The sequence below is a fragment of the Heptranchias perlo genome, chromosome 10 (assembly GCF_035084215.1).
Source record: "Heptranchias perlo isolate sHepPer1 chromosome 10, sHepPer1.hap1, whole genome shotgun sequence".
In the NCBI taxonomy this organism is placed as follows: domain Eukaryota; kingdom Metazoa; phylum Chordata; class Chondrichthyes; order Hexanchiformes; family Hexanchidae; genus Heptranchias; species Heptranchias perlo.
Genome location: NC_090334.1, coordinates 84,293,936 through 84,306,590, shown reverse-complemented (window position 1 = coordinate 84,306,590; position 12,655 = coordinate 84,293,936). Strand labels below are relative to the sequence as shown.

Below are 12,655 nucleotides of genomic sequence, written 5' to 3'. Positions count from 1 at the left end.
AACCCTCCCACCCCTCCCACCCCGTACAGCTGAGCCACCCATGGTGCCGTGGATTTGGCTCTGACTGTACTCTTGAGAGAAACCATAGCCCTCACCAGATAGAGAGCACGATGCACTCGGGAATCCTGCACTACCTGCCTGGTCCTCCTTGTATGTCTGGCGGTCACCCATTCCCTCTCTGCCTGCACAGTCTTAAGCTGCTGGATGACCACCTCCTGAAACATGCTATCCACATAGCTCTCAGCCTCGCGGATGCACTGCTCAAGCTCCAAAACCCAGATTAGAAGGCAGAGCAGGATTACTACTACAGGAATAGAAATAGAAACAGAAACCTTGGCTGAAATAGTGAGAAATTATTATAGGAGGAGAAAAGGAAAGAATGAGACTTTGAGAGAGCGAGAGATAAAAACACTCTTCTGGAAGGGGCGAGTGATAATAAAAAAATTAAACGAGAAAATTAGGAAAAATAAGGGTCAAAGTTCCAAAAAAAAATTGGTGTCAGGATTGGGTGTTGTGAATGTGAAAGCACAAATCACTCAAAACAAAACTGGAGAGTTAATAATTATGGAGGTTTATAACATAATAGCTAGTGTGGTGGTGAGATAAGGAGGGAGATTTGCAAACAGTTGAGAGATATGCAAAAAAAACAGGGCAATAATACTGGGTGATTTTAACTCCCCCCAAGATCAACCAGAATAAAGCTAATGCATGTGGTCAAAGTAGGGAATGCACATTTCTTGTCCAACAAGGAAAGAAGCATTTAGTTCTGGAAAATGAAGTGGTGCAAATGAAGATTAACTAGAATGGTTCCAGGGATGAGGGACTTCAGTTATGTGAATAGATTGGAAAAGCTGGGGTTGTTTTCCTTAGAGCAGAGAAGGTTGAGAGGAAATTTGATAAAAGTGTTCAAAATCATGAAGGGTTTAGATAAAGTAAGTAAGGAGAAACTGTTCCCATTGGCGGAAGGGTTGAGAACCAGAGGACACATATTTAAGGTGATTGGCAAAAGAACCAAAGGCGACATGAGGGAAAAACTTTTTTTTAAAAAACGCAGCGAGTAGTTATGATCTGGAATGCGCTGCCTGAAAGAATGGAAGCAGATTCAGTTGTGGCTTTCAAAAAGGAATTGGATAAATACTTGAAGGGAAAAAATTTGCAGGGCTACGGGCAGAGAGCAGGGGAATGGGACTAACTGGATTGCTCTTACAAAGAGCCGGCACAGGCTAAATGGGCCGAATGGTCTCCCTCTGTGCTATAACCAAGAACTGATGAGAGTGAGAGAACAATTGGGAAATGAAGGCTACCACACAGTTAGGTTCAATGTAAGATCAGAAAAAAAGATCAGAACATTCAAAGATAGGAGTGTTGAACTGGGGAAAAAAAGGCAAAGTTCAGTGAGATAAGCCCAGGTTAACAAACAGGACAACGAATCAACAACAGAGACTCTTTAAACGTGAGGTGGTAGAGTACAAAGCAGATATATTCCCAGTAGGCCAAAAGGGCGTACATCAAAACAGAGTTCCGTGGAGACATTGGCTCTGAAAACCTGTGGGTCTGCAGCTCCAGCAGAAATGTGGGCAGTGGGGACCTCTGATAGTGACTTCACTAGAGTATCCAGGGTTAGGGGGGAGGCCTTCTGATTTGACACCAAAGGGGGGCTGGGATAGTCGTGCTGGCAAGCTGCTCGCCTATCTACCTGTGCCACCGGCCAGGGGATTTCCCCCCCCCCCCCTCCTCTCCTCCCAGCAGACCTGTATTCCCGGCGTGGGAATTCACTCTCGTGGCCCCGCTCCCTCTGATGTCACGGGCCATATTTGGGGAGGACAGAGGTTTCATTCCCAAAAAGGTCCCGATCTAGGCCGGGACCCGGGCCATCTGGGTTTTCTGGCCGATTCTCTGGCCCCTCAGCTAGTTTGATAGTTTCTCCTTATGTACAATGTTTCCAGTGGCGGAAAGGTCTGTAATCAGAGGACGCAGATTCAAGGTAATTGGCAAAGGAACCAGAGAGATGAGGTCAAAAATATTTACCCAGCGAGTTGTTATGATCTGGAATGCGCTGCCTGAAAGATTGGTGGAAGCAGATTCAATAGTAACTTCCAAAAGGGAACTGGATAAATACTTGAAAAAGAAAAATTTACAGGGCTATGGGGAAAGAGCAAGAGAGTGGGACTAATTGGATAGCTCTTTCAAAGAGACGGCACAGGCAGGATGGGCCGAATGACTTCCTTCTGTGCTGTATGATTCTTTGCTCCTGCTGGGAGTGTGCAGGTGGGCCTGTGGCAATTCAGAGCTATTAAACTAAACTGAGATTGATAGATTTTTGTTTGGTAATTTCAAAATCATGAAGGGTCCAGACAAAGTAAATAAAGAAAAGCTGTACCCACTGGTGGAAGGGTCGCCAGTGGGTACAGCTTTTGGAAGTTAACTATTGAATCTGCTTCCACCAATCTTTCAGGCAGTGCATTCCAGGTCGTAACAACTCGCTGGGTAAAATTTTTTTTCTTCATCTCCTCTCTGGTTCTTTTGCCAATTACCTTAAATCTGCACCCTCTGGTTACTGACCTTTCCACCACTGGAAACAGTGTACACAAGGAGAAACTATCAAATCAGCTGAGGGGCCAGAGAATCGGCCAGAAAACCCAGATCCCGGCCTAGATTGGGATCTTTTTGGGAATGAAACCTCTGTCCTCCCCAAATATGGCCCGTGACATCAGAGTGAATTCCCACACCAGGAATACAGGTCTGCTGAGGACACAGGTTTGAGGTGATTGGCAAAAGAACCAAAGGCGACATGAGGAAAAACTTTTTAACGCAGCAAGTGGTCAGGATCTGGAATGCGCTGCCTGAAAGGGTGGTGGAAGCAGGGTCAATTGTGGCTTTCAAAACAGAATTAGATAGGTACCTGAAGGAGAAAAATTTGCAGGGCTACGGGGAAAAAGAATGGGACTAGTCGGATTGCTCTTACAGAGAGCTGGCGCAGGCTCAAAGGGCCGAATGGCCTCCTTCTGTGCCGTAACCATTCTATGATTCTAGATAAGAGTATTAAGGGATATGGAACCAAGGCGGGTCGATCTAATTGAGTGACAGACCAGGCCCGAGGGGCTGAATGGCCTACTTCTGTTCCCAAAAGAAACAAGGGACTGTTACACAGGACTGAAAGACCTGTACCAGCCTTCAGTGTCTGATAGAACAGTGCTCTGTTTTACCAACAACATCTGGGACTGGGACACTTTGCTCTTCCTGTTTGGAGATCGATGAAGGCATAGGTGAAGCCAGCATCTCCATGACAACAGGAGTCTGAGAGTGCAGGGGAGGAGGGGGGGGGTCAGGGGTAACTGCACGCAGCACGTAACTGTGGCAGATGTACTCAATGCCAGAGATATTGGCCAGGACGCAGGGAGAACATCTCCTGCTCTTCTCCGAATAGTGCCACGGGATCTTTTACATCGTCTAACGTCCCATCCGAAAGCCGGTGCAGCACCCCCTCGGAATGTCAGTCTGGATTTTTGTGCTCAGGTCTCTGGAATGGGGCTCGAACCCACTATCTTCTGACTCAGAGGCGAGAGTGCTACCCACTGAACCACGGCTGACAACCTTACGGAGTTAGCATGCCTTATACCAGAAAGACACCGCCATGCGAGAGGTGATGCCCAAAGAGGAATCTTGAGCTATGGGCAACCGTTGCTAGGAGGGAGGCGGGGAGCCCAATAACAAACTTTGCAAAATAAAAACACTGACTGGGAATCTGAAAGAAAAAACAACAAAATAGAGGCTTTAAATAGACAGCAGGTCTGTCAGCATCTATAAAAAGAACAATGGGGCTAATACTTTGGATGGAGATGCTTGATGAGGCCCCGTTGTCAAGGAACCCTGGCAACCGTTGCTATGGGAGGGACCTGGCAGTCGTTGCCCGTGAACCCTCGTTGCCAGAGTGACCCAGCGCACCCCAGGAGCCCTGCACACGGACTCCCATCACAAGCTGGGCACCATCTCCGTACCTGCAGCGTTCGTTCGTTCGCTCGCCCCGCACCCGCACCCGCCACCGCTTCCAGGACAATGAACAGCAGCCGAAATAAACCGCCTGAGCCTGCGGCCTTGACCCCGGAAATAGAAATTGAACCCGCCGCGGTGATTGACGTGAGCTTCGCCCATTCACGTTGCACCGTTGGCTTCCGTGGTAGCCAATCGGGGAGATGGAGGGCGGTGTTCACTCGCCCTCAATCAATAAAATAACAAATCAGACCGACGACACTTGGTATTTGATGGTCAGTTTAATTATGGGCGTTTAACCGGTTAATTGCACGCCAACATTTTTTCAAAACGTTACCGTTAACGGCAAAACTCACGCGCGGAGGGACGGGAGTTGCACTCGCGCTGTGTGAGAGGCCGGAAGGATTTGACTGACGGGTCGTTCGTCCAATAGTGATGGAGGGCGCTCTGAGTGACGTTTGAATTCGCCAATGAGAATGTGGTATAGTGGGCGGGCTTAGGGCCGCTGTAGACCAATGAGCGCCGTGTAGAGGCGGCTGCGCAGTGACTGTGTGTGTGTGGCTGCTGAGTTAGCGGCCGCCCCGCCGACATGTACGCACTGCTGAGGAGCTCGTGTAGGACAGCGGCGCGGCGGGCGGTGGTGGTGCAGGCCCCGAAGCGGTACCGGAGTGAGGGGGCGAAGGGCGGAGGAGGAGGCGGCGGCGGCAGCGGGGAGAAGGGCGGCGGCGGCGGCGGCGGGGAGCAGGGCGGCGGCGGCGGCGGCATCCGTCAGCGGCTGGAAGGCCTGGTGAAAAAGGACAAGGTGGTGGTTTTCATCAAGGGCACCCCGGCCCAGCCCATGTGCGGCTTCAGCAACGCCGTGGTGCAGATCCTGCGGCTGCACGGGGTGGAGGACTACGGGTCCTACGACGTGCTGGAGGATCAGGAGATACGGCAAGGTGAGGGGCCCGGGGAGAGCGGGTCCGGGGTTTATTCGCTGGCGAGGCCAGCATTTATTGCCCATCCCTAATTGCCCTTGAGAAGGTGGTGGTGAGCCGCCTTCTTGAACCGCTGCAGTCCGTGTGGTGACGGTTCTCCCACAGTGCTGTTAGGAAGGGAGTTCCAGGATTTTGACCCAGTGACGATGAAGGAACGGCGATATATTTCCAAGTCGGGATGGTGTGTGACTTGGAGGGGAACGTGCAGGTGGTGTTGTTCCCATGTGCCTGCTGCTCTTGTCCTTCTAGGTGGTAGAGGTTGCGGGTTTGGGGGGTGCTGTCGAAGAAGCCTTGGCGAGTTGCTGCAGTGCATCCTGTGGATGGTACACACTGCAGCCACAGTGCACCTGTGGTGAAGGGAGTGAATGTTTAGGGTGGTGGATGGGGTGCCAATCAAGCGGGCTGCTTTGTCCTGGATGGTGTCGAGCTTCTTGAGTGTTGTTGGAGCTGCACTCATCCAAGCAAGTGGAGAGTATTCCATCACACTCCTAACTTGTGCCTTGTAGATGGTGGAAAGGCTTTGGGGAGTCAGGAGGTGAGTCACTCGCCACAGAATACCCAGCCTCTGACCTGCTCTCATAGCCACAGTATTTATGTGGCTGGTCCAGTTAAGTTTCTGGTCAATGGTGACCCCTAGGATGTTGATGGTGGGGGATTCGGCGATGGTAATGCCGTTGAATGTCAAGGGGAGGTGGTTAGACTCTCTCTTGTTGGAGATAGTCATTGCCTGGCACTTGTCTGGCGCGAATGTTACTTGCCGCTTATCAGCCCAAGCCCGGATGTTGTCCAGGTCTTGCTGCATGCGGGCTCGGACTGCTTCATTATCTGAGGGGTTGTGAATGGAACTGAACACTGTGCCATCATCAGTGAATGTCCCCTTATGATGGAGGAAGGTCATTCATGAAGCAGCTGAAGATGGTTGGGCCTCGGACACTGCCCTAAGGAACTCCTGCAGTGATGTCATGGGGCTGTCCTGATTGGCCTCCAACAAGCACTACCATCTTCCTTTGTGCTAGGTATGACTCCAGCCCCTGGAGAGTTTTCCCCCTGATTCCCATTGACTTCAATTTTACTAGGGCTCCTTGGTGCCACACTCGGTCAAATGCTGCCTTGATGTCAAGGGCAGTCACTCTCGCCTCACCTCACCTCACTTCTGGAATTCAGCTCTTTTGTCCATGTTTCGACCAAGGCTGTAATGAGGTCTGGAGCCGAGTGGTCCTGGCGGAACCCAAACTGAGCATCGGTGAGCAGGTTATTGGTGGGTAAGTGCCGCTTGATAGCACTGTCGACAACACCTTCCATCACTTTGCTGATGATTGAGAGTAGACTGATGGGAAGGTAATTGGCCAGATTGGATTTGTCCTGCTTTTTGTGGACAGGACATACCTGGGCAATTTTCCACATTGTCAGGTAGATGCCAGTGTTGTAGCTGCACTGGAACAGCTTGGCTAGAGGCGCAGCTAGTTCTGGAGCACAAGACTTCACTCCAGTCGGGATGTTGTTGGGGCCGTGGCCTTTGCTGTATCCAGTGCTCTCAGCCGGTGCGGGACGAGCGATTCGTATATGTGGTGTGCGGGGTGCGCTTCCTGAATGAGCCTTTTACCAGTTCGTCCCTTTGTGTTGTAACTTGTATTGTTCCTCAGGATTAAACTTTTCTATTCTACTTAGCACCTTGTCGTTCTCCATAAGGTCTCCTCACCTCCTTTCAGGGCTGAAGAGGCTGGGCTTTCCCCAACATTTTCTTTCAGCTCAGTTCTGTGACATCTGGGAACACCTTGCTTTGATTCTTGGTCTGTACAGAGTTAGCTGATCCCAGCCAGTAGGGATTCTACATTTAGCCTCAGTGTTCTGGGCTCGGGAGAAGGAAATCAGCTGGAATTCCCACTGCTGATTGCTAGTCAACCAGGACGTGCTTTGTGGACTGTGGATGAGAACGAGGCTTGTCGAATAGCCTGCTGACTGTTTCGGTCCACATGGAGATGATCACGTGTGAGGCAGTGGTGTGCAGGAATCTATGCAGTGTAGGTCAGCACTAGAGGGAGTGATTTTAATAAGGGAATGGGATTGGTCAGCCTGTCGTGATTGTTTGGTTGTGTGTGTATCACCGATCTAAACAGACATTCCTGTTCGACCCCCTTGCTGCAGCCCCTCCCTATTAGACACGTCCACTCCCCTCTTGAATAATTTGTCAGCTCCGTACTGTTCTACTCGGCTCATGATTTCCCAGTTATATCCTCCCTTTCCTCTGAAGAACTCCTCTAGCGTACTTTGCTCGCTATTTTATTTTGTCAATGGCCACAATCCCCAGCTAGTGTCCTGTGTGAGAACCACATTCAGAAATACTCAATGCAGTGATGGGATGCAGATCTGGGCCTGCGATTCCTGACAAGTTGAGCTCCTGATTTCGGTTCAGTTGTAGGGGGATGTTGCTGACTGGAGACTGGACACCTCCTCTGATGAAGGGGAGAAATGAAAACAATAGGACCAGTAGTTCTGTTAATGCAGACCTTCCTCTTGCAGTATGGGATAACCCTGCCTCCTAAAGCAGGGGTGTCCAGACCACGGCCTATGGATCACGTGCAGGCCCCAGGATCTAGCAATAGGACCTTTTAAGATCATAAGGAATAGGAGTAGGCCGTGTGGCCCCTTGAGCCTGCTCCACTATTCAATTAGATCATGGCAGATCTTCGACCTCAACTCCAAATTCCCACCCGATCCCCATATCCCTTGATTCCCTTAGAGTCCAAAAATGTATTGATCTCAGTCTTGAATATACTCAACGACTGAGCATCCACAGCCCTCTGGGGTAGAGAATTCAAAAGATTCGCAACCCTCTGAGTGAAGAAATTCCTCCTCATCTCAAGCAAGGGAGGAAATAGAGGAGGCTCTGAGCATTATTTTCCACTCTTCTCTGCTACAGACGTGGTACTGGAGGACTGCTAACATTGTACCGTTGTTTAAAAAGGGATAGACTGAGTAATTACAGGCTGGTCAGTCTAACCTCGGTGGTGGGCAAATTATTGGAAACAATTCTGAGGGACGGTATTAATCGTCATTTAGAAAGGCACGGATTAATTAAGGACAGTCAGCTTGGATTTGTTACGGGGAGGTCGTGTCTAACTTTGATTGAATTTTTTGAGAAGGTAACGAGGAGGGTCGATGAGGGTAGCGCGTTTGATGTAGTCTACATGGATTTTAGCAAGGCTTTTGACAAGGTCCCACGTGGTAGACTGGTAAGAGAAGTAAAAGCCCATGAGATCCAAGGGAAAGTGGTTGGTTGGATCCAAAATTGGCTCAGTGGCAGGAAGTAAAGGATAATGGTGGACGGGTGTTTTTGTGACAGGAAGGCTGTTTCCATTGGGGTTCTGCAGGGCTCAGTACTAGGTTCCTTGCTTTTTGTAGTATATATATCAATGATTTGGACTGAAATGTAGGGGGCATGATTAAGAAGTTTGCAGATGATACAAAAATTGGCTGTGTGGCTGATAGTGAGGAGGAAAGCTGTCGACTGTAGGAAAATATCAATGGATTGGTCTGGTGGGCAGAAAAGTGGCAAATAGAATTCAATCCGGAGAAGTGTGAGGTAATGATTTGGGGAGGGGAAACAAGGCAAGGGAGTACACAATAAATGGGAGGATACTGAGAGGTGTAGAGGAACCTTGGAGTGCATGTCCACAGATCCCTGAAGGTAAGAGCAGGGAGGTTGTGCTAGAAGTGTATAAAACACTAGTTAGGCCACAGCTAAAGTACTCTGTACAGTTGTTTTTTTTTATTTGTTCGTGGGATGTGGGCATCGCTGGCGAGGCCGGCATTTATTGCCCATCCCTAATTGCCCTTGAAAAGGTGGTGGTGAGCCACCGCCTTGAACTGCTGCAGTCCGTGTGGTGAAGGTTCTCCCACAGTGCTGCTAGGAAGGGAGTTCAAGGATTTTGACCCAGTGACGATATATTTCCAAGTCGGGATGGTGTGTGACTTGGAGGGGAACGTGCAGGTGGTGTTGTTCCCATGTGCCTGCTGCCCTTGTCCTTCTAGGTGGTAGAGGTCGTGGGTTTAGGAGGTACTGTCGAAGAAGCCTTGGCAAGTTGCTGCAGTGCATCCTGTGGATGGTACACACTGCAGCCATGGTGCACTGGTGGTGAAGAGAGCGAATGTTTAGGGTGGTGGATGGGGTGCCAATCAAGTGGGCTGCTTTGTCCTGGATGGTGTCGAGCTTCTTGAGTGTTGGAGCTGCACTCATCCAGGCAAGTGGAGAGTATTCCATCACACTCCTGACTTGTGCCTTGTAGATGGTGGACAGGCTTTGGGGAGTCAGGAGGTGAGTCACTTGCCACAGAATACCCAGCCTCTGACCTGCTCTTGTAGCCACAGTATTTATGTGGCTGGTCCAGTTAAGTTTCTGGTCAATGGTAACCCCCAGGATGTTGATGGGGGATTTGGCGATGGTAATGCCGTTGAATGTCAATTGTAAACAATTTTACAACACCAAGTTATAGTCCAGCAATTTTATTTTAAATTCACAAGCTTTCGGAGGCTTCCTCCTTCGTCAGGTAAATGTCAAGGGGAGGTGGTTGGGCTCTCTCTTGTTGGAGATGGTCATTGCCTGGCACTTGTCTGGCGTGAATGTTACTTGCCACTTATCAGCTCAAGCCTGGATGTTGTCCAGGTCTTGCTGCATACGGGCACAGACTGCTTCATTATCTGAGGGGTTGTGAACGGAACTGAACACTGTGCAATCATCAGCGAACATCCCCATTTCTGACATGATGGAGGGAAGGTCATTGATGAAGCAGCTGAAGATGGTTAGGCCTGGGACACTGCCCTGAGGAACTCCTGCTGCAGTGCCCTGGGGCTGTGATGATTGGCCTCCAACAACCACTACCATCTTCCTTTGTGCTAGGTATGATTCCAGCCACTGGAGAGTTTTCCCCCTGATTCCCATTGACTTCAATTTTACTAGGGCTCCTTGGCGCCACACTCGGTCAAATGCTGCCTTGATGTCAAGGGCAGTCACTCTCACCTCACCTCTGAAATTCAGCTCTTTTGTCCATGTTTGGACCAAGGCTGTAATGAGGTCTGGAGCCGAGTGGTCCTGGTGGAACCCAAACCGAGCATAGGTGAGCAGGTTATTGGTGAGTAAGTGCCGCTTGTTAGCACTGTCGACGACACCTTCCATTGCTTTGCTGATGATTGAGAGTAGACTGATGGGACGGTAATTGGCCGGATTGGATAGTCGTCACATTACAGGAAAGATGTGATTGCACTACAGAGGTTACAGTGGAGATTTACGAGGATGTTGCCAGGGTTGGAGAACTTTAGCTACGAGGAAAGATTGGGTCGGTTGGCATTGTTTTCTTTGAAACAGAGGAGGCTGAGGGGAGATTTTAATTGAGGTGTATAAAATTGAGAGGCCTACATAGAGTGGATAGGAAGGACCTATTTCCCTTAGCAGAGAGGTCAGTAACCATGGGGTATAGATTTTAAAGTAGTTGGTAGAAGGATTAGAGGGGAGTTGAGATTTATTTCACCCAGTGGATGGTGGGGGTCTGGAACTCACTGCCTGAAAGGGTAATAGAGGCAGAAACCCTCATCACATTTAAAAAGTACTTGAAGTACTGTAGCCTACAGGGCTACGGACCAAGAGCTGGAAAGTGGGATTAGGCTGGATAGCTCTTTTACAGCTGGCACAGACACGATGGGCCGAATCGCCCCCTTCTGTGCTGTAAATATCTGATTTTCAATGATCTCAGTGCTAAATGTCCGACCCCTTATCATGAGACTGTCCCCTAGTTCTAGACTCTCCAGCCGGGGGAAATATCCTCTCAGCATCTACCCTGTCAAGCCCTCTCATAATATATGTTTCAATGAGATCACCTCTCATTCTTTTAAACTCGAGAGTATAGGCCCATTTTACTCAACCTCTCCTCCATAGGACAACCCTCTCATCCCAGGAATCAATCTAGTGAACCTTCATTGCACCCTCTCGAAGGGAAGTATATCCTTCCTTAGGTAAGGAGACCAAAACTGTACACAGTACTCCAGGTGAGGTCTCACCAATGCCCTGTCCATTTGTAGCAAGACCTCCTTACTCTTGTACTTCGATACCCTTGAAGTCCAGGCAGCTCTATCCTTTTTACCTCTATTATTTCTTATTCATTGATTTGCCCTGTTTGAATTTCATGAGCCTGGTGGTTTTAGAAAGGTCTCTACTTAGCGCTGCTGCTTCATTGGTGGGTAAATCCTAAATCAGAACACAGATCTGTTGGTATCAGCAACTGGAGATACATGCAGGTTAACGGGACCAGGGATTTAAACTTGCCTGATTTTTTTTTTTAAACTGCACCTTTTGTAGAATTGACAAAAGCAGATTTTCATTGTCCCAGTCAATGGTATAGAGGACACTGGGTGTGATGCAGCCATTGTACCGAGAGGGTTGGAGATGATGAAAGGAGTGAATGGGGCTGGCTAATGAGTGGCGATAAGCACTGATAGGAAGAAGGATCAGAATAGGAGAGGACAGAAACCTAGGGATCACGTGAGTTAATAGGGGAAGATGGGCCGTCATGTCCAGCACCGGGATAGAGGAACCCAGATATTGATGAACACGAGATGTCGATCTTCTTACGACTCATTCAGTGTTTTTTTTTTGTCCTTTTGAAACAGGTATTAAAAATTATTCCAACTGGCCGACCATCCCTCAGATCTACTTTAACGGTGAATTTGTGGGCGGATGCGACATTCTACTACAGATGCATCAGAATGGGGACCTTGTGGAGGAACTGAAGAAACTTGGCATCCACTCTGCACTTTTAGACACCGAGAAAGAGGACAAAAAATAGAGCGGCCAGAATCAACGGGCCCCTATCCTGACCGGTACCGCGGTGTGTGGGTGAATTGTTGGTTTTATATTAAGTATTACTGTGTCGCCGAGCGATCTTTGAGAAGGCAGGATCGATTTAGGAGCTTGATTGAGAGGCTGGTGCTGATACACTAAAGGGACGGGTTAATGTGTCTTTTCCCTTTTTTTTTCTTCAACTGTTTGGATCGGACATCTGTGGTCCTAATGGACAAAATGAAATGGTGCAACACATTAAACAGCATGCGCACAATTGTGATTTTTTTCAATGCCATGGGTTGTTTTGAATCAATAAAATGCATTGTGATTTTTCTTTATAAATTTTAGAGCTGTTTTGACAGGTGCGTAAAGCCAACGAATAGTGTGATTGCTGAGGGTTTGCTTTAAATAATACCAACCAATTCATCGGCGTCAGATTCCGAGAGTAGTATGTCTCAGCATGTTTGGGGCAGTGACGCTCCCTAACAGGATCCTTGGTTTCAGTCGATCCCAGACTGATGGGTTGGGGATCTCCCCCTCCCCCCGCCCCACCCCTCTCTGCTAGTTGAAGGAGCCCTGCAGACGGGGAGTCGCAGTGTGGTTGGTTGTAATCATTGGGATTATGGCACAAACATGCCTGTAATTCAGCACCAATAGACAGTACGTTTCCTGTTGCATTCAGATGCTGGTTGGCTGGTGACGTCACGTCAAACTGATGCAGCAGGGATGCTCTCCTGAAGTTGTTGTAAAAGGAGAGACAAAACAGTGTAGAGGGAGCTTTACTCCGTATCTAACCCACGCTGTACCTGCCCTGGGAGTGTTTGGTGAGACATTGTAGAGGGAGCTCTACGCTGAC

General features: G+C 49.0%; 1 protein-coding gene and 1 non-coding gene across 2 annotated transcripts; one reads left to right on the top strand and one right to left on the bottom strand.

Annotated features, from left to right (window-relative positions):
- Window positions 1-3,160: 3,160 nt before the first annotated feature.
- On the bottom strand, window positions 3,161-3,348 carry LOC137326811 (small Cajal body-specific RNA 13). Its single transcript, XR_010964273.1, has one exon. It is a non-coding gene; the product is annotated as a small Cajal body-specific RNA 13 (non-coding RNA).
- A 1,179-nt stretch (window positions 3,349-4,527) lies between these two features.
- Window positions 4,528-12,141, top strand: glrx5 (glutaredoxin 5 homolog (S. cerevisiae)). Its single transcript, XM_067992128.1, has 2 exons — window positions 4,528-4,928; window positions 11,628-12,141. The coding sequence occupies exons 1-2, from the start codon at window positions 4,580-4,582 to the stop codon at window positions 11,801-11,803; spliced, it is 525 nt and encodes a 174-aa protein (XP_067848229.1). The 5' UTR covers window positions 4,528-4,579; the 3' UTR covers window positions 11,804-12,141.
- The last annotated feature ends 514 nt before the right edge of the window (window positions 12,142-12,655 follow it).